The sequence below is a fragment of the Onychostruthus taczanowskii genome, unplaced genomic scaffold (assembly GCF_017590055.1).
Source record: "Onychostruthus taczanowskii isolate IOZ18803 unplaced genomic scaffold, ASM1759005v1 scaffold37, whole genome shotgun sequence".
NCBI lineage: Eukaryota > Metazoa > Chordata > Aves > Passeriformes > Passeridae > Onychostruthus > Onychostruthus taczanowskii.
In genome coordinates, this window is record NW_024501126.1 from 677977 (window position 1) to 697948 (window position 19972).

The 19972-nt window shown below is 44.4% G+C and overlaps 1 protein-coding gene across 1 annotated transcript in view; it reads left to right on the forward strand.

The window, feature by feature from the left end:
* ABCA12 (ATP binding cassette subfamily A member 12) overlaps positions 1–19972 on the forward strand; it is a 76542-nt gene that overhangs the window by 25072 nt on the left and 31498 nt on the right. The window contains exons 9-25 of the mRNA XM_041411784.1: positions 335–431; positions 560–2803; positions 3400–3515; positions 4143–4249; positions 5699–5952; positions 6063–6175; positions 6617–6741; positions 7565–7738; positions 8638–8802; positions 9834–10035; positions 10624–10763; positions 11331–11450; positions 12583–12673; positions 14022–14201; positions 15096–15402; positions 17400–17514; positions 18834–19163. Of these exons, the coding sequence (XP_041267718.1) occupies positions 335–431; positions 560–2803; positions 3400–3515; positions 4143–4249; positions 5699–5952; positions 6063–6175; positions 6617–6741; positions 7565–7738; positions 8638–8802; positions 9834–10035; positions 10624–10763; positions 11331–11450; positions 12583–12673; positions 14022–14201; positions 15096–15402; positions 17400–17514; positions 18834–19163 (4880 nt within the window). The remainder of the gene's footprint in view (positions 1–334; positions 432–559; positions 2804–3399; positions 3516–4142; positions 4250–5698; positions 5953–6062; positions 6176–6616; positions 6742–7564; positions 7739–8637; positions 8803–9833; positions 10036–10623; positions 10764–11330; positions 11451–12582; positions 12674–14021; positions 14202–15095; positions 15403–17399; positions 17515–18833; positions 19164–19972) is intronic.

The window sequence follows — 19972 nt, forward strand, 5'->3', positions numbered from 1 at the left end:
ACTTGGCCACCTTGCTCTGCATTACTGACAGCAAAGTGCTCCTCAAGCAGGAGGAGACCTCTGTTAGCATCCAGATCACAGGAGCATTGAATTGTTCCTGAATTATTTCAGCACAGAAAGTCACTTCCAGGATGCCATCCTCATTTCCCTTGAAGGGCCAGGAAGAGTTACACCCCAAATGAAAACTCAGATGTGTAACCAGGATATTGTGGCTTGTGGTAGGAGCCTAAATTCACAGGTGCATGTTACCCTGAATAGATTTGCCATTATAGCACTTTTCAGGTTCCAGAATTACATGATCTTTGCTAATGTGCTCTTCACATTTTTGTTGTAGATAAAGAAGGAAGCTGGGTGACCAGATCTATTTGTAATTCCTTTGTTCACTGGAAAGACAATCACACTTTAGTATCTGAATTGGAGGAAGTTCTAAGGTGAGACATTAGCTAAAGTGATATTACTAACAGTGTAATTCACATCTATGATCTTTGCTCTAAATTACCTTACATTTCCACTTGCATTGATTTCATATTCACTAAAACACTTTTTTGTTCCCCTCCAGAAAAATACAGACACCAGAGATTGGTGGAAAGCACTCCAAGAGGTCCATTAATTCAGATGATTTAGAAGCCATACAAAAGCATCTACATAGTTTTAAAGGCTTTGAGGAAAAAATGAATAGAAGTGAATTAAAAAGCTTAAATCTATTCAGAAATTTGAAGAATGAAACATTACAGAAATTGTATGCATTTCTTGAACTGGGAATGAATCCACATCGTGATTATAAATTAAAGGAACCATATAATAAGGAAATAATTGATGAAATCTATAACTTCACATCACTGCAATTACAGAGTGACTTTAATGGGACTGCCATTTTCAATACAATGACCCAATGGAAAGAAATTCAGAGGGCTTTAAAATTAGCTACAATGCTTTGGAATCCAGCTCTCCTAAGTAATTCCAGTTTTAGTATATTGAAAACTACGGATGCTCTCAAAATGTTGCTCTCCACAAGCATGCCATCACTTCTGGAAGGTCTCAGAGACCATTTGAGTGGAATGCAAGAAATCCCATCTGTGTTTTCTGATGATCTGCTTGAGTCTGAGTCCTACAGAAACTTCCCAGAGCAGCTCCTGGCTCTCGAGAAGATGTTTTTTAGAATGATAGGCACAAATGTAGGTTATCAGTACATCCTGCTGCCTGTGTTTGAGCTGATGAGGGCTGTAGAGAAGTCCATGGGTGAGGCCTGGTGGGATGAGTTGAACGTCTACTGGCGCATTGGGGAGAAGCTGAGATCCATGAGGTGGAATAACACAGCCATCGTCGCCTACAGGCAGTTTTTGGAGGTGTTAAACAGCCAATTGCAAAAGCTGAACAATAAATCAAGTGGTGTCTTCGGTGAAGCGTTGGATCAGCTGTCAGAATTTATAACAGCTGTGTTTAGAGAGTTTGGGGAAAGCTCTGGAGTAGCCAATATCTCACAAGTCACTCAAGCCATCCAGGAGACGTTGTACATCTTAAAAGACTTACAGCTGAATTATAATGTCAGTACATTAAAATCTATAGATCTTTTCTTTAATTTTAACAATAAGACCTTGGAGAGCTTGTCTGAACTTCTGAGAACAGGAATGAAAATCCTTCATTATACAACTGCCAGTGAAGGTTCCAGTGAAGACATAATTAAACCCGTCAATAATTTAACACATCTTCTACTTCAGGAGTTCAGCCAATCTCCCTCACAGCACAATAACTCACTACAAGCAAAAATTTGGGACTTCTTGCGATCAGCCTTGGATCCTTTCCTTGAGCACAGCAGCAATGGCTATAGGACACTCCAGAACTGCTCCTTTGAAGATGTGCTTGGCATAGGCCTTGAGGTGCTGTTTGAAAATGCCACTCTAAGGGAGTCCTCAGCCAAGAGCCCCTGCAAGCCCCTGTTGGATTCCTTGGGCGTGGAGGGTGGGACAGGGAGCAATGACACCTTTACCAGGGTGTTCCAGCTGGCCATAAGCAACCTGAAACTGTCCCCAGAGTTTGCTGCTGCCTACAACAACAGCAGGGAGAGCTTTTCCAAGGAGCTGTCGTGCCTCACGCGAGCTCTGCGTTTGTCTCTGAGTTTCCTCTCCAAGTTAAACCTTGTCTCTGAGCTGGGAAACTCGTGGCTCCAGGAGAAGGTGAGAGCTCTGAGTGCAGCCACGGAGGGACTGGCGCAGGGTGATGCCTCGTGCCCCATCCCAGCCCAGGATGTGGGTGATGTGTTCCCATCCCAGCTTCTGAACGTGCTCCTTCCTGCCCTGCTGAATGAAACAGTGCTGAGCTCCCTGAATTTGTCTGACAGTGCCACAGGCTGGAATATCCTGCCCATGCTCTCTAGTGTGGCACAGGATGAGCTCCCCAACCTGCTGCAGAGGCTCCAGGGTGCCTTCAGCCTCACCGAAGGCAGTTACTACACAAGCGTCTGGGATGTGTTTGGCAGCTTCCTCAGCACCAAAAGGAACCCAGCTGAAGGATCTTCCCTTGCTAGGCTGTTGGAAGCAGTGGCAAGTGACTCTGCCAGCGACCTGTCTGCTCTAGAAGTCACAGAAGCCACCCTCTACATTCTCGATGGGCTGAACATCCCTGGCCTGCTAAATGAATTAAATATAAATTCCAGCTCAGCTTTTCTCTCCAACAAAACCAGTTTTGACAGTGTGATTGATATTGTTGCTCATCACTTCACTGTCGTGGCAGAAACCCTTTACAACAAGAGCCTGCCTTGGACTCTGAGTGACCACACTCTGTCCCCAACCAACTTGATCACACGGTGAGTTTGGGCTTTGGGTATTGTAATTTCATGGATGGGTTGTGACAACCATTCTCATTCCAGCATGAGAAATATGGGATTTTCTTCCAGTGGAACAACTTAAGCCTGCAATCACTGTAATTTAGGATGTAATGTGTAATTGAAGAAAAGGAAACTTCTCCTTGAGCTGAAAGTCAGACTTGCAAAAAATTTTGTGTGTTGGCACGTATCAATGCACAGTGGAACAGAGTCCTGAAGGAGTCTCACCACCAGTGGTAGGCTCTTTGGAAAACCTTCCTTTGTGGGATGACTCTCTTATTTTTGATCCTCAGTCTCCCTTAGGTGTGCCTTTCCATCTATGTAATGCATCCATCACATAGATGTGAACCTTTCAAGTGTGTTTTCTTATTTTGAGAGTGAATGACAGCTTTGGAAAATAACAGCAAAAAGAACTGATGGAATAAAACTGGGGAGGTGCCCACTTAGGAGAGATGGCTTTCATCTGGAATTCTTATTTACTCTGCTGAGGAGCAGCATCCATAGCTGACAGGTTGCTCACTAATACATACCTTGTTTTTGAAAGAGAAGCTGATTTAAATTCCTATCTTATTTTTCAGATTTCTGTTTTTAGAATTTCAAAACACCGTCTTGCAGGTGACAGCGAATAACAGCTATAACCCTTACCTGATGTGTTTAATAAATTCTGCAGAAGCTGAAGATGGGGAATTGACAGGTGATCATGATTTCATTAATGCTGAGGGGCCTCAGCTGGAATGTGTTTTACCTAATGGTGGGAAGGAATGGTGTTACAGGATTTTATCTGCTGGCAATTAACTGGAGCTGTGAGACCTGGGGAAGTGAGACTGGGGTTTTGTTTGAGTTGTGTCACATTGGGGTTATGGGTTTCCATCCCAGTCTCTCCAGAAGGCACATCTCCTTTTCTTGCTGTAATGACAGGTTGCTGACACTCAGACAAAGCAATGTTACAAATAGAAACCTCTTTGCCTTCACAGCTTTATGTAGCTGTAATATGACAGCAGTTATTTCTGAGAGTTAACATGGTATTTCACATGGATACTCATCATTTGTGCTTATTGTAACACCCAGGAGGTTTTACCTGTGCACCTATTACCAGGGTGGGGTGGATTTCACTAGGAACAGGGCACCTACTTGACCTCAATCTCTTATAACCCAGATTACAATTTGGACCTTGCTCTGCGATTTCAGAGGTTCTCAGCCACAGGAGTTTGGTGGAAAATAGCAATGCTCAGTTGGCCTCAAAATGAAAGTGCTGATATTCCCATCTGTGAAGTTTCTTGCATTTTTGTCTGGAGTAACTATTGTTTTTTTCCCCTCACAGAAAACATCACACTGCTTTTGAAGCAAACTCATCTGAAAAAGAACTCTTTTATGCAAAATAATACCTCTGAGAAACATTCATCCATACCAGAGCTCCTGAAGCTAAAAGTGAGTCTGCTTAAAATGCTGACTTGAAGGACATCCCGCAGTGATACATGAATGTGCAATGGTGGTTTTGAAAAACAGAATATGGAAAAAAGTTTTCTTAAGAGAACAGCTGATAAAAACTAGGATGAAACTCTGTGTTCTCCCTGCTGCCTATATTTGAAGGTCACCTGTAAACTGAGTTGAGGAATGTGTTCTTTTATCTGTCCCTTCTGAGTGTACACCCATTTTTCAGAGAAGGTAGAGGTGTTCCTGTCCTCCCATGTGCTGGATAGAATGGCTCTGTTTTCCACCAGCTGTCCTAGGAGGATGAGCAGTGCAGAGATGGCCAGTGGCAGCATAATCCTCAGTGCACCACTAGTTTTAAAATTCAGTATATTGAGACTTCCTGAAGCACCTTGCAGAGCTGCAATCATTCTAGGATGCCTCAGCTTCACTTGAGGAGGAGATAGGGAGGAGTTCTGGAAGGCACAAGTAGGGATTAGCTACCTCTGCCCTGCTGAAAATCCATGGAATTGTGCACTGCTACTTGGCAGTTAGCAGCATGAGTAACTGCTTTACTGCTGTGCCTGAGCAGCTGTAGCAGCACCAGCATGGCTGGAGTCGAGTCCCCACATGCTACTCTGGCCCCAGATGTCCCACAACACCAGAATGGCTTCTGAGATTAAGCACCAGCATTGATTCATGGAGTTCCCTCACCAGCTTTGGGTTTGGCAGTGCCTCATTTGAATAAAATGCTTCTTAGCCCATGCATTCATGACTGCACTAATAGCATGCATGCACTTTAGTCTATTGCTCCATATGAGAAATAGCATTTAAAAGTCCTTTTAAAAAATACAGCACTGTGCAATGTTGTTGCTGTGTAATATATCTGTAACAATAATATGATGAGCCTCAGTGTGACAGGTACTTAAGGGCATAAAGCTGAAAATAATTCTTCCCATAAGAGCCTGATAATGTAAATAATGATGTCAGACAAGAGGAAAGCCCATAATAGCAAAGGACTATAATTTTACATGGGCTGGCAGATGAGGAAGCTCTGACTTCTGGCCAAGTCCCTTTCGTGTTCTGCAGTAGATGACCAGGTGGTATCTGAAAGGCTAAACCTGTTTTGCTATGCAGATTTATTTGGTCTCTGAGAAGATTAATTGGTAAACAGGTAAGTCCAATGGAGTACTGCTGTCTAAGAGTGTTGGGCAGGGGAAATGACATGTTAAGGTTTGGAAGGTGGATTAGATCCAGCCAGGTCTGCCAGAAGCTCACACAATGATTGTCACAAGTTGTTCTATTGGAGACCTTTTGAATGAACTAAATATATATGTATTTCAAAATATTAGTCCTAAGGAGAGACAGAAAGGCACAGCTAGACTCTTTAAAGCTTGCCTTTTATGATTCTGTCATCTAACTGTTGTTTGTGCATTTGTCTTCCTTTTTCCAAAATGTCCTTTGAAGATCTCTCGCCTCCGGGATCTGACAGCACTTCTGTGTGACTATGAGAGCTCTCAGTCCATCCAGCAGCTCTGCCACCTCCCTGAGGTTCCCTTTGGGGAGCTGTGTGAGCAAGGCCAGTCTCAGGAGCAGCTCCTCCGTGCTGCTGAGCTGAGCAGCCAGCTTGTGACCAACGTGCTGAGTCACAGGAGGATCTCCCAGGAGCTCCAAAATGTACTCATTGGGGATGCCACAGACATCCAGGCACAGCTGAAGTGGTGAGGCTCTCCCTCTGAGCTAGACTGTTTTAGTATTCTGTTTATGAAATGACTTCTTGCCTTCTCTTTGTATTCTCAGTTTTGTTTGTTGTTTTGTTTTTCCAATTCAGGCTTCAAGAAAATGTACCAGAAATTGCTTTCTTTCAAGAGATTCCTCAGTATATGGCTGCTTTGAATTCCATGTTGAACGTCACTGAGGGTTTAACAGACTCAAGCAAGCAAGGTACTCGTCTGTATTTTCTTTACAATGTTGGTAAACATCACCACTGGTACCACACTTTCTGCTGGAAATCCCAGAACTGCCTAGCTGCCAGGAAGAATTGGTATTAATGAAATAACCATACACTGTGACCTTGGGATCCTTTATCTGGGCTACTTCTAGAGCCTGTTCAAGACCACACTGTTTTCTTTACAAAGAAAACACCAAGTCTTTCCATCTGAGGAAATTTTGCTGCCCTGAGATGTGATAACTTCAGCCCACAAACCAGACTGTAAAATGTAGGAAGTAATGACTGTATGTTCCAAGTTTTTTTTTATTTTTTTCATATCAGCAGTGAGGTACCATGCTCTCATACTTCACATAAAGTCTTCTCCATGTGCTTGAGATTTGCTGTGTGTCTGGAGAAAGCTGTAACATCAATTGTTCTTTGACTGTTCATTCCAGAAAAGTTAAGAGATGTGTTTAAAAATGTGGACCAGCTCAAAGAGGACCTCAGAAACGCAACAGGAATGTCCACAGCCAGCATTGATGCTCTTCTGGAAGCATCTTTCCCAGAAAACAGCAGTCAGGTAAGTTTGCTGTTATCCTTTTGGGAGGTCTTGTTGCTTTCTGCTGCTCAGACCATTAAAACTGTAATTTGTTAGTGAATGCAGTTGAGCAGGTCACTGGGTATGTGACAGCACAGATGACCCCACAGGGACAGAAAGAGGATAGCAGTGCATGTTATGCATTGGGATAGCCACCAGGAATGCAGTAGGAGCATCACTGTTGTCAGCCCAGCCTTTGGAGAGTGGGAGCCATATGGTCCCTTTGGCTGTCACCAGGAGCTGGTCAGCAGCCAGGCACTGCCTGGAGAGGGATGGCTCTGATCTGCAGCAGGGCACAGCTCTCTGGGACACACTAATGGGGGCTGAGCAGGGTCTTCAGCCAGTCCTGGTCACTGAGAAGTTGTCCCAGTCCAGGTGAAAAAGTACGTTTATAACCACAACATGTGAGAGCGCTCAGGGTCCAAAAATACCCTCCCAGAATGAGAGATGAGCTTCCCTTCCTCAGCCTCCTGCTCCTGCAAGCAGAGCTCCAGATGCTTTTCCCCTTCCCAGCCATGTTGTCTGGACTGGGCCCCAAAGAGCACGCTCTTTTCCAAACTTCACATGCATCAGTCAGTGAGAAATTGAAGCCACAAAAGCTTTTACTACTGGGCAAGCTGGGTAGTAAAACACAGTCCTTAGGATTTGTCCCTGGGAGCAGGAGTAATGGGCAGGCATTTTCTGGTTCTTAGGTGGTTGAAATATGGCACTGTGGAAAGAACAACAGCCAGGCAAGATTAAGCCAGGCATGGTGGAGCATGCAGTGCACCCCTAACAATTCTCTTTTCCCTTTGTGCACGCCCAGCTCCTCTCTCGGGTGCTGCAGCTGGAGTCCTGCAGTGTCCTTCTGGAGGACCCACAGCTGCAAGTGGTGGTGCAGGAGCTGTGCAGCCTCCCTCTGGCAGAGAGGTCTCGCAGGACTTACCTCCTTGGGGTCACCCTGCTGAGACACCTGGACATTTACAATTTCTTATACAAGGTTAGTGCTGGATTTTTAAAGTGGTTTCTACAGTCTTTGCTGCACCCGTGGCTGAAAGGTTATAAAATATCATTGCAGTGGCCAGAAGCTACACTGATTTACATAAGCCAAAGATCAGGCTTTGCTCATGCAGCAATTTTTACTGCATATCCATGCTGTGACAGCATGGATATAAATGAGAATCCCAGCTGGTGTAAAGCAGCAAACCTCATTTAAAGGCACTGGACCTACTCTAAATGCCTCCCTATCTGCTAGTATCCTTTATGTGCTGTCACAACCTCTTGAACACTCCCAGCTGACCCAAATATGAGCTAAATTTTTTGATTCCTTGGAAAGGGAAGCTCTGGAAAAAGTCCTGTAAAATATCTTTTCCCTATTTATTTGGAACTACAAAGCTATGAAATGACTGAAATTCGCCCCCCCAACCTCCCCAACTGTAGCAACAGCATCTAAGAAAACATTCACAGGGAAGTGAATAGTAAGCATGTATTTAAAAGTACAGGAGTGATCCTGGGGAAAAAAAAAAAGTTGTTAAATGACAGTGCCAATGAATTTGGGCTCAGGTCAAAAGTCACTCGCAGTGTTTGACACCTGTGCTGTGTGAAATGAGAGATTTGATCATATCCCAGCCAGTGCGTGACAGATATTTCCCAACTGTAGGTGTTTGGAAACACACTGTTAGATTATGTAATGTTCAGGTGAATGGTTTGCAAAAGTGCTTGGGGATTTAGGAATACAAATCCCATTCATTTCCCATGAGACACCCACTCTATAAAGCCTCCTTGCAGTTTTGAAAATCCCACAGTGCTCATATTTGAGTTAACACAATATGGGCGTGTGCATGCCTGTGCACGCAGATTTCTGCTCATCATAATTGATTTCCTTCCTGCCTCTTGCAGATGTTTTTCCCCAAGGAACTTCAGAAACCCATGGACAAGATGTTAGGCCTTCTGACAAAAATGAAATATTTCAGACAGCAGGTTGAATCTGGCATTGATCCATTGCTACAAGCTATTCATTCCCTGAAAAAGCTCCGACAGTCCAGGAAAATGCCACTGACTAAGGTATGTGTAGTTTGCCTGTGCTTTTGAGGCAAAATGCCACTGAAATGGTTTCCACAGTAATTTCTTACCCTAGAAGCCACAGGTGCATTAAACCACAGATTCTGTTTCAAAGCAACAGTGTTCTGAAAAAAGCTCTATCAAACTTATCTCTGGAAGTGTTCAAGGCCAAGCTGGATGGGGCTGCTGGCAGGTGTCCCTGCCCCTGGCAGGAGGTTGCAATGAGATGAGCTTTATGGTCTCTTCCAACACAATCCATTCTGTGTTGCCTTCCTGGGAGAGTTTTGATTTGGAGCAGTGGGACCATCATGTGCTCATGAGTGGGGATCACATGCTGTGGGAGGAACAATTGGAGCAAGAATGTCTTAAAGGAGAGAGGATTTCCAGCAAAATACTGGAAGGATCAGATGGTGAAAACAGCTAGAGAACTGCCCACTAAAGGCAAACCCACCAAAGTCAGCAGCAAAAAACTGCCTTAGCTTTAGTGTGCATTAGATCACACCCAAAGCCTCCAGCCTGCCCAAAACGTTCAGTACAAACCCATTACTGCTCTGACAGCTGCAGTAACTCCAGGGTGCACTGCCTTCATCCAGCACAGTGTCCAGTCCATCTCTGATCAATAGTCCAGGAGAACACAAGTGACAGGAATTGTTCCTGGTCATCATTCTGCCTGCACATTGCAGAGCCACGTGCAGCCATGGACTGGATGGGGACAGTGATGTGCACATCCATGTGACAAATCTGTGTTCTAACCCAGGTGTGTGAATGTCACCAGTCACACATTATAGGGAATTTCTCTGCACACATTGTAGGCACTTCCCACATTGGCTGTCATACCTGGAAATAAATGTGCCAGCTCTGTCATAATAAAAAAATGCATGATTTCCATGGAAAGTTCCTATTTTTGTAAATGCAAACCTCTCATAAGAAAGCAGCATAAAAAAGTTCAGTCCTTTCCTTCTCATTCTGTTATTTCTCTCCAAGTGGGGTGCTTTCAGTGGGCAGGATTTATTTGTGTTTTGTCTTTTCTGCAGGCGTTATTTAAACCAAACAACTCCGGGATAACACACGGCACTTTTAAATCCATGTCAAAAGTCCTCTGCAACCAGGAGATCACACCCCTGTTTTTTGAGTCTTTGCTTCCAGACTTTGGAGACCCTGTAAGCAACAGTTCACATGCAGAGGATGTCTATGTCCAAAAGCTGATGAGGAAATATGGGATTCCTCAGGATTCCAGTAAGTCTGGCTTTTCCCTAGGGCACAAACGTTTCACAGCTGAACTCTGCTATTTCCAGACAGATCTAGTGCTGAGTTATTCTCCATATGTCTCTGAGGGCTGTAAGTGCTCATTATTTATGGTAGCTGAAGATCTGCACTGCCCTAATTATTGGTGGTTTATTTCCATAACTGTTCAAAGGGAAAACTGCCTGTGCAGCAGAGCAGTGCTTGACACTGCACTGTCTCCCATTTGTTGATGATCTGGTCCTAGGGCTCTACAGGTCACTGCTTTTTCTTGATGTGTAGTTTTTCTGACTGTACTGACATTATTAGCTCCTCTGAGTTCACAAAACTCCATTTAACCTTCAAGCAGATAATGTTGGCTCAAACAGCCAGACTCTTGTTGTCTTGAGTTCAGCAACAGGAGATCTTGGGGGTGGATTGCTTTTGTCAAGATGCATTAGATCAGTCAGTGAAGAGGGCCCTGAAGTCATTCACTGGCCACAGCAACATACTGGGCAGATGGGAGAAAAAACATAGTGGCAGCTTTCTTGTGTCTGGTCTGTTTGTTCTCTGTGCAATTTGTTTGCTTTTCTCCCCTTGCAGCCCCATTTTGCTTATCCTTTTACCTGGACCTGGTCAAGACCCCCACTGGAGCTTTGATTTGGTCTTTCTTAAAACCAATGGTGCTTGGGAAGATCCTTTTCACACCAGATACCCCAGAAACTCGAGCAATCATGGGAAAGGTATGGCTCTGCTCCAGGACATCAGGATACACCCACTGCAAAGGGTTGTAATTTGTCTAGCACAGGCTTGTTTCCCTGGGAAGCAGAGGGCTGCTTTCTCACTGTTTGGAGTATTCATCAAATCATATTTTCCTACTTGCCTTGCTGGCCATATGAGTAATCTTTTGTCTTTAGTTGAATCTTCCCTCCAGAAGCTGCTGTTGGTCTAATATTTATAGGACAATTGTTTAAGGCCTTCAGTTTATCAAGTTTCACCCCCATATTTTCAGCCAGTAGGAGAGATGTGCCTCCCAGGACAAATGCTGTATGCAGTGCTTGTTCACAGAGCTCTGCAGACCAGAGGCAGAAGGAAAGCAGATATTCAAGGCATGCTCCAAATACAGTATGTTTAAGTGCTTGCATAAATTCAGTGTGTTAAGGGGTATTTTGCCAAACAATGAGAGGATGCTAGGAAAAATCCTAAGGAAAACAAATTTGGTCTCAACTGTTTTATTGATTTATTCATTGGTTAAAATCTGTAAGGTAATGAATAAATTAATCCTTTTATGTTGTGGGCTTCTTTTGTAGTCAAATGCAACCCTGGAGCAGATGGCTGAGTTAGCCCTGAAGTCCCAGGAGTGGCTGGACCAGTCTCCTGTCATCCTGAACTCACTGACTAAGTTAAACCAGACAGTTCCAATGATCAAGGTATGATTTCCTACCTCCTCTCTGTCTCCTGCCAGGAGGGACCTGAGAGGATGGATTTGTTCACTGAAGTAAACTGAAGTTCCAGGGACATTCTTGGGTCAGCTGGGGAGACCCCTCTCAGGGTGTCCTGGACTTCACAGTTTCTGTGCCTGCCTGTTCCCTTAACAGAGATGCTCCTGACTCACCTTTCCCTGCAAATTCTCTTTCTCAAATGAACTGTTTGTAATATGCTCCCTGACCCTGGCTGCGCTGGGGCCTGCTGGAGGGCTAAGATGAGCAGGGAACACTCTTCAGTTTGTAAATTAACTTTCTGCTTGATGGACTGATCCAGCCAGCCAAGACTAGGCAAGAAATGAATTTTTCAGGAAATGAAATAGTATCTATAATAAGCATGTAGTTCTGGGTACACACATAAGAGCTAGAAGATGTTTTGTACCTCAGTGAATGCAAATAAAATTTTTTTCCTCCTCCTAAGAAGCCTAGCCTTGCTTGGATACCGAAAGCAGTAGACTGTAATGTTACACACGCTTGTTTCCCATTCTCTATAGTAAAAATTGTCTCCTTTTCTTACAAAAATGAGATCCCTGGAAGCCAAAAGCATTAGCAGTTAATTTTAGGGGCTGGAATTCATTCTAATTTCCATGGCACCAAGAGAAAATCCAGAATGGAATGTGCAAAAGTGAAATGAAATATTCTCTGCTGATTGCAGTCATTGGTGGAATAATGAAATATTCAGCCAAACAAAAACCTGTGCTGATCTCCAAGTTAAGTTTTCATTGCCTATGCATTGTGCACTGGCTGTGTTCACAGGACTTAAAACAGACACAAGGGAAATTTACTTCTCGAATAACTAAAATTATCCATGATTTTTTTAATGGGACTCTAGTGCCTGGTGGAGACTGAGTAGGCATCCTTTCTGGACTCAAAGAAGCACTGACTTGGACTCAGAGAGCTCTCCAGGACATTCCCATTGCTGGCATTTCCCCATCCTGATGTAGAGTGAAGGGAGTGGGGAGGGGGCAGTACAAATACCCAGTGAAGGCAGCTGCTCAGTTGTGGTTTAGAATTGAGTGAGTGAGCTCAAGAAGCTTCTGATCAAACTGATGCTTTGTCTTTCTCTGTTTGTTGACAGAACGCCCTGCAGAATCCCTTTGTGCAGGTTTTTATCAAGCTGATGGTGGATTTGGACGCAGCTGAGCTCCTGAGTCAGATAGATGAGCTGGGTAAGTGTGTCCATGATGTGCTGCCCTCTTCCTTACTTGTCCTTCAGGCCTGGGAGCTCCAGAGTCAGCCAGCTGCAGCCATCCCCTAGCCTGCTCTTCTCTAGCCCATGCTGGAGGCTGCAGGGCAAGGCAATCCCCGCTGTGATGCAGAAATCTTTCAGGGAAAAGACTCTTAGAGAGCACAGCGCTGGTGTGAGGAGATGTTTCTCCTGGGTGTTCCGGGGTGGAGGGACGGGAGGCTTTGCCGCGGTGTGTGGCCACTGGAGGACACTGTTTAGCCGTAATTATGGCTTCAAATGAGCTACCTGGGACTCGGCTGGAGCTGCTGTGGAGAGCTCCCTTGCATCGCAGCGAGGCTCAGATGAGAAGTTCTCCAGAGCGGAACAGCCAGGGATCAGATAAATGTACCCAGGCTGATGGAGCCAGAGGCATCAATGCGGGAGATGCTCTGCTGCAGTTTGCTGTTCTCTGGTGGGCCTGCAAGGCCCTCCAAGGTGACATTTGCTGCTGTGCAGTGTGAGAATCACCAGTAACAGTGGTGGTGGGTACATCCCCTGTGAGTGCACAGTATGGGGATCACAGTCCCTTCCTGCCTGGCCTTGCTGTCCCTACCTGCTTTTGCAGTGAGTGGCCAGGCATGTCACCATAAATCTGGACTGTGCCAGCAAAGCCCAGCAGCAGCCAAGAGTGATTATGGTCTGTTGCAGTCATTTACATCCAGTTGGTGATGACCCCTGTGTTATTCATGAGCAACAACTCCTGCCTTAACTCCCCATAAAGCCACAGTGCCTGTAGCAGCTGTTCCATATTAGTTACCTTGCATTATGCAGCCACCTTTGAAACCTGCCAGCAAACAGCAGCATCTTTATTAACTGCAGCATCAGGTTCAGTCCACACATCAGCACAGCACTCACAGCTCTGCCTTGATGTGCTTGGATAAAGCATGCCCTCCCGTGAGACACGGCAGCTCAACAGGCGAGTTATTACATCCTAAACCAGAGGGTGTGGAAGGAATGGTGAGCACCACGTGCGTGTCTAAAGCCTCAGCAGGTTAGTGGGGACTTCTGATTTGGGATGGCTGTCACATCCTATTGCTGGCATCCTCCCAAAGGCAAACTCACGAGCATATTACAAATGATTAACATAAAAACTGGGTCAACTGCATGCCTTCATTGTATTGCTGAGTGCAGAAATGTATTTCACGCTTCATATTTAGCATGATGAGTTTTGTTGTGTTTTCTTTCCTCCTTTCTGGTGTCATTATCAGCGTGAAGGAGTGGAAAGATGGAGTGGGATTTTTGCTGGGTGTAGTGATGCTGGAGGGTTTGTCTGTGGGCTTTTTCCCTAGATGATATCCGGCTGGAATTGCAGAACAACGCCGACGTTGTTGATCAGCTGAACACTTTGGCTGCCCTGGCTGTGAACGTCTCCTCCTGCGTCTCCTTCAACCGCATTTGGCCAGTGCAGGACTTGGATGAGATGGAAGCGGTGGCTAAGGAGCTCTTCCTGAAGAACGAGCTGTTTGCAAGTATGTGACAGTCCCAAATCCCCCTGACAATTAAATTTGCCTGATGGAGTGTGGGAATGCAGCATAAAATATTTGGCTTTTCCCCAGGAGCTGTTGTGGTCACAGCTCCCACCACACTGCAGTTGATTTGGAGCAAGTGTGTGTGGGACCTGCACACTGAGATCTCCTTTTCATGCCTCCTCTTCCCTTACACCTCCCCTGTCTGTGGTCAGCTGGTGATTTCTCTTGGTTAATTCTCAGTTTGAATAAAATCCCACTGCCCCAAGGTGATCTTTGTGCAGCCATTTCCTTTCAAGCTGCTACGGGGAAAGGTACTTTAATCAAGAAAGGTATCACAGAATCATTCAGGTTGGAAAAGACCTTTAAGATCCTCAAGTCCAAATATGAGACAATTCAATTTATTAGAAGGTCATAAATCACTTGAGATACTCCAGCCAAGCACCGTAATGGTGTACTGAGTCTTCTAAGTCACACTTTTCACATTTGTGGGATTGGATTGTGGGATCAGACTGCAGAGAGGGGTGGAGGGAGCAGGAAATAGGAACTTACATTTGTATCATTAGTACAAATTAATATTTGAAGATTAGATCCTCATTAGGATTTACTCATAAATCCTGTGACTTGTTTGGTTTTATACTTCATAATTGAGGGGCAGATAGAAACTTCTGCTTCTCTTGGAACTTCAAACCCTGGTGATATTTGTCCTTTCCCATAGTAGCAGTTTTCTTCTCTGTTTATGCTGTATTCTATCATATGTTTTATATATGGAATAATCAGGAAAAATGTTCTGGATAGGAAAAATTCTGTGAAGAAGCCTTGTAAAAATAAGGAGCTCCTACGTATCTGTGTGTGCTGTCAACTCCACAGGAAAGCCTTTTGCCTTTCTTTTCCCAGGTATCATTTTCAAGCTGCCTTCAAGGCCTGGCCACTCAGTTCCTGGGGGCCTGTCCCTCCCTCCTGTGCTCAACTACACCATCCGAATGAGCAGCAGGATAACTCAAACCACCAACAGGATCCGCGAGCGCATCTGGACCGTGGGCCCGCACAACTCCACCTCCCAGAGCCAGATTTACAGCCGGGCCTTCATTTACATCCAGGACAGCATTGAAAGGGCCATCATTGAACTGCAGACTGGCAAGAAGCCAGAGGAGATAGCTGTTCAGGTCCAGGCCATGCCCTACCCCTGCTACAACAAGGATATGTAAGTTTGGGTGGCTTTTGCCTTCATGTTTTGTGTCAACTCGTCTTGTCAGACTGGTGGAGTACACCATTCCTTAATACCATACTCACGTAGCATAAAAAGAATTTAATTCTGTTCAATTGTTTTTTTTTCTCAAGGGGTTGAACAAAAGAGGGAATTTTTGATTGTAAGATGGTCTGTTTAGTTTGCCTAATCTTTTGTTTTCAGTGCTCTTTTTATACCTGGATTGTAGTGGTAACTTTGTAGGTTTTATAGCAGGTAAAACTCCCTGTCCCTGTTTTACTACACAGAGTGGGGTTGAGAGTTGGCAAAACTTGGTTAAATATGAGTCTTGGCTTGTTCTGTAGGTGTTCACATGCAGACAATGCAGCAGAACTTAGAAATTTGATTTTTTGAGGAAAAAAAGGGGTGCCTAGGTTTATGAGCTTTACAGTGGCCAAACTGAGTGGAAAAAATACAGGGAATGGATTTCAGGATCCATCAGGGAGCCCTGGAGGATGTTCAGCAAGAAGTATTGATAGATGTGAGGATCATTGTGCCCTTACTGAGGGTCTCCCTTGGAGCAAAGGGATAGGCTGGACCTAGGAGCTTTTCCTACTGAAAAACCTCCATGCCAACTGTGTCAGCCGAAAGATTTTTGGGAGCTGTAAGATATCATTTAGGAGCCACAGCAGAGCTGTTCATCTCCTGTGTCAGCTGTCACTGAAGAGAGCTGGGCACCTCTAACCCCTCCTCAGGGGAGCAGCATGTGAGGTGCCCAGGACACAGGCAGGAAGCATCCAAAGCCAGTTCTGCAGCAAATTCCTGGGTTATTGCTGAGAGAGAGTTTTGTGCAGTGATTAACTGCCTGCTGGAAGCACTGACTCCAGTGCTGTCTGCTCCCTTTTGTTCTTGGCCTGCTGGGAAAACCACTTGCCTTTGGGTTTCCCTCTCCCCAGCCCAGCCCAGGTTCAGAGGGATGTGTTTGCTCAATTATTAAAATACCTCAAGGCTTTGGATTTGGATCCAGCAGAAGTCATCACAAAATGCCTGCTTATTGATTGGTATTGCACAGTTATCATCCTGGAGAGAAAAGGGGGGAGGAAATATATATATATATATATAAACTAGTACACAAGGGGTGTTGGGCTATGCTGAATTTTTAGGAGCCTTTTCTGGATCTTTTTAAATAAGACTTCATTTGCATGGAAACATTTCCTAAAATGCTGGATTATAGGAAATTTTCAGTTTTACAGGTAAAAAAAAAAGTTTGAAAACAAATGTAATGTTCATTTCTCACTGTTATTGTACACTGTTTCAGGAATAACACTGGTTGTGGGTTTTAAGCCAGGTTTAGAAATTAAGGAGGAACACATAAGCCCTGCAGGTGCAATGAAGGGGATCTCCTGCTATAAAAACTTGCTTTCCCTGTCAAAAGGAGAAATTTATTTTTGGCCATTGTTTTTGGTTTATTTTTTTCTTCACACATTTGACACTGGGAGAAGGTTTTAATTAAAATGAGGAGCCAAGAAATGTGCCCTGGGTCTGCCTGTCCTGTGGGGTGGTAGGACAGACAACCTATAGGAAAGCACCCACATCCAGACTCCAGCACCAGGAAATATGGCCTGATCATGAAATTTGGCCATTATACTGGGAACAGAGCTGGGAATTGTGGCTGGTGCTGTGATGTTTCCAAATGGAATGCAGCCCATCAGAGAGGCAGGAGATGCCACTGCTCAGGGTGCTTCCTGCTCCTGCCAGTGGTGCTGCTGAGCAAGGAAATCCCTCTGCAACATAAAAAAAAAATAAAAAATTCTGAGCAGTCAGGAGTTTGATGAATAGAAAATCCAATGGCAAAGGAGTCTTTTTTTTGTAATTATTAATTTTACTCCACATTTTGAAATATAAGCATGTCTTTTCCTGTGCCAGAGTATTGTTCTGAAAAATATATTATTGTATAAAGCCTTAATCCCCAGAACATTTTGTATTCAGCTAAAGCCTGCTTTTGCCTTTTACAGGTTCTTAACCAGCGTGACCTACTCTCTTCCATTTGCTCTGATGGCTGCCTGGGTGCTGTTTATAGCTGATTTTGTTAAAACACTTGTTCAGGAGAAAGATCTGAGGCTTTATGAGGTACGGGGAAACTTTCTGGGGCGTGCAGAATTATAAACAGATTTTCCTTATTCCTGGTTAGCGTGTCTGATGTTCAATATTAAATGGAGCAAAACAAGCATTAAGGAAAACATTCCAGTTACCTATTGTTTGACCTGCAGTGTGTGAATTCTGACATTATAACCAAGCTCAAAGCCATGGAGAAGCAGGGTGTTTGCCCTTCAAGTGGAGGGAATATTGCTTTGCCGTGCCGAGCACAGGAAACATGGGCATCTCACAAAATTACAGGGTTTCTGAAGATTTAAAGCTCTCTAAAAATTGACTTTGAGTCATACCTACTGGGGACAAAGACATGAAAAGTGACTTATTTCCTATCCTTGAAGTTATTATACTTAATATTTCAGAAGGTGCTACATATTACATCAGCTCCTCTGAAATGAAGTTCTTCATTCAGGTTGCCTGTTGGAAAAGAAATGACATTGAGACACTGGGAATTTATTAAATTAACTCAGGTTTTCAGTGTGATCACTGTCAACAGAGATGAACAGCAAAGAACTTTTGTCAAACTAAGCTTCAGCAAGCAACAAAAGCTTTGAGCAGATTTGCTTTTTTATCTAACACCATGGAAACAAATACTGATTCACCAAAAACACTTCCAAGAAAGGACACTCTGACCTGTGATGAGATGGAAAATGAATGAACCCCAGTGCGTGCTCCCTGGCAGCCCCCTACTCTAATTTAGGCAGCCATTTTCACTGTCTCCAGGGGACCAGGGCATCACTAATCTTTTTAGCTGTGTAATAATCCACAAGAAGACACCAGCACATGTAGTTTCTTCTGGATTTATCAATACAAATTTACAGTTTTATGCAAGTAGGGGAATTAATCATCAGCTAATATAAATTAATATTTCTTCCTTTTGACCACAGTAATTTAGCTGTTATTTTTTGTCTTGAGGTTGTGTGAGAAAGGTCTGGTTTCAAAGACATTTGAGAGCTTTTAGGCTTAAGCCACTGGATCAATTATCATTATTTTAAAAAATTACCAAAGGGCTTTAGAAAACATACAAATCTAAGGCCAGAAGCTGCTTTGGAGCCTGTGGGCTGACATTTGATCCTTGCAGGTCCTGTGTGGGCTGTTCTTTTCCAACAGACTGCTTTGCAGACCTTGGGCATTCCTGAAATGGGAGTGCTTGGTTGTCCCTAGATAGAATGAGCATGATCTGGTTGCAGGTCCTGTCCAGAAGCTGGAAAAAGAAATCATTCAATATCAGCAGAAAGATCTCTTCATTTCTCCCAAATGCCACCTGTGATTGTGTTTTTTCACCTTCCTCTCTGCAGTACATGAAGATGATGGGTGTCAACGCCAGCAGCCATTTCATCGCCTGGTTCATCGAGTGCGCCATCTTCCTCCTGATTACCGTCACCTTCCTCATTGTTGTTCTGAAAGTGGGTGAGATCCTTCCCAAAACAGACACAGCACTCCTGTTCCTGTACCTGATGGACTACAGCCTGTCCATCATAGCCATGAGCTACTTCATCAGCGTTTTCTTCAACAACACCAACATCGCCGCCTTGGTGGGCAGCCTCGTCTACATCCTCACCTTCTTCCCCTTCATCGTGCTGCTCGTCATCGAGAACCACTTGAGCTTCTCTGTCAAGAGCCTCCTGGTGAGTTCTGCTTCTCCTTATTCCCATGCAGTGTGTGGAGGCAGGGACCTCAGCAGCTCTTCAGGGACCTCACTCCAGCTCTTATTGTATCTTGTGCCTTTCTGAATTCCATCAGCGGGTGGTGACAGGCACGGTAGGAGGGTTGGCCATGACCCATTTGAGGGAACCTGGAATTAGCTGTGTCCCCTGACTGAAGGCACTCCTTGTGGAATTTTAGTGAGTTCCCACCTGCCAGCTGAATCACAGTAGTTTTAGCTATATACTTTCCCCTTTGGAATTGCAAAGGAAGATGGATTGGTTTCACCCACTCTGAAAAACCAGGCTGTCTCAGTGAGGGGTTTGGGTAGCAGGGCCAGCTCTGCTCATTGCTGCCTCAGATCATCCTCTGGCTTCCTGTGTCTCAAATTCCTACACATGGGAGTAGATGTAAACCCTTATTTCTTACCAAGGGGCAGAGTAAGGGCTAGATGTTAGGTTCCAGAAGCCAGACTCGTCACCAAATTCAGGAAATGACATCTATTAAGGCAAGTGATAAAAGAATTAACCACATGGCGCCATGAGGTAATTCTCAAGCACTGATGTATTTCAAAAGCCTAAAATAAAGCCCTGTATGAGGGAGGAAGCTGTGTCCTGGGTGTGGAAGCAAAAGAAAGTCAAGGTGTAAGGAGACATTTCAGTCACCAGGTAGCAATTCCCATCACAGGCCTGGTCCAGTGTTCCTTGTCACTGCTGGGAAAAAAACAAACCCAACACTCATTTTTCTGGCTATTGGAATAACCCAATGAGGTACCTGATTGCTTGACTGACCT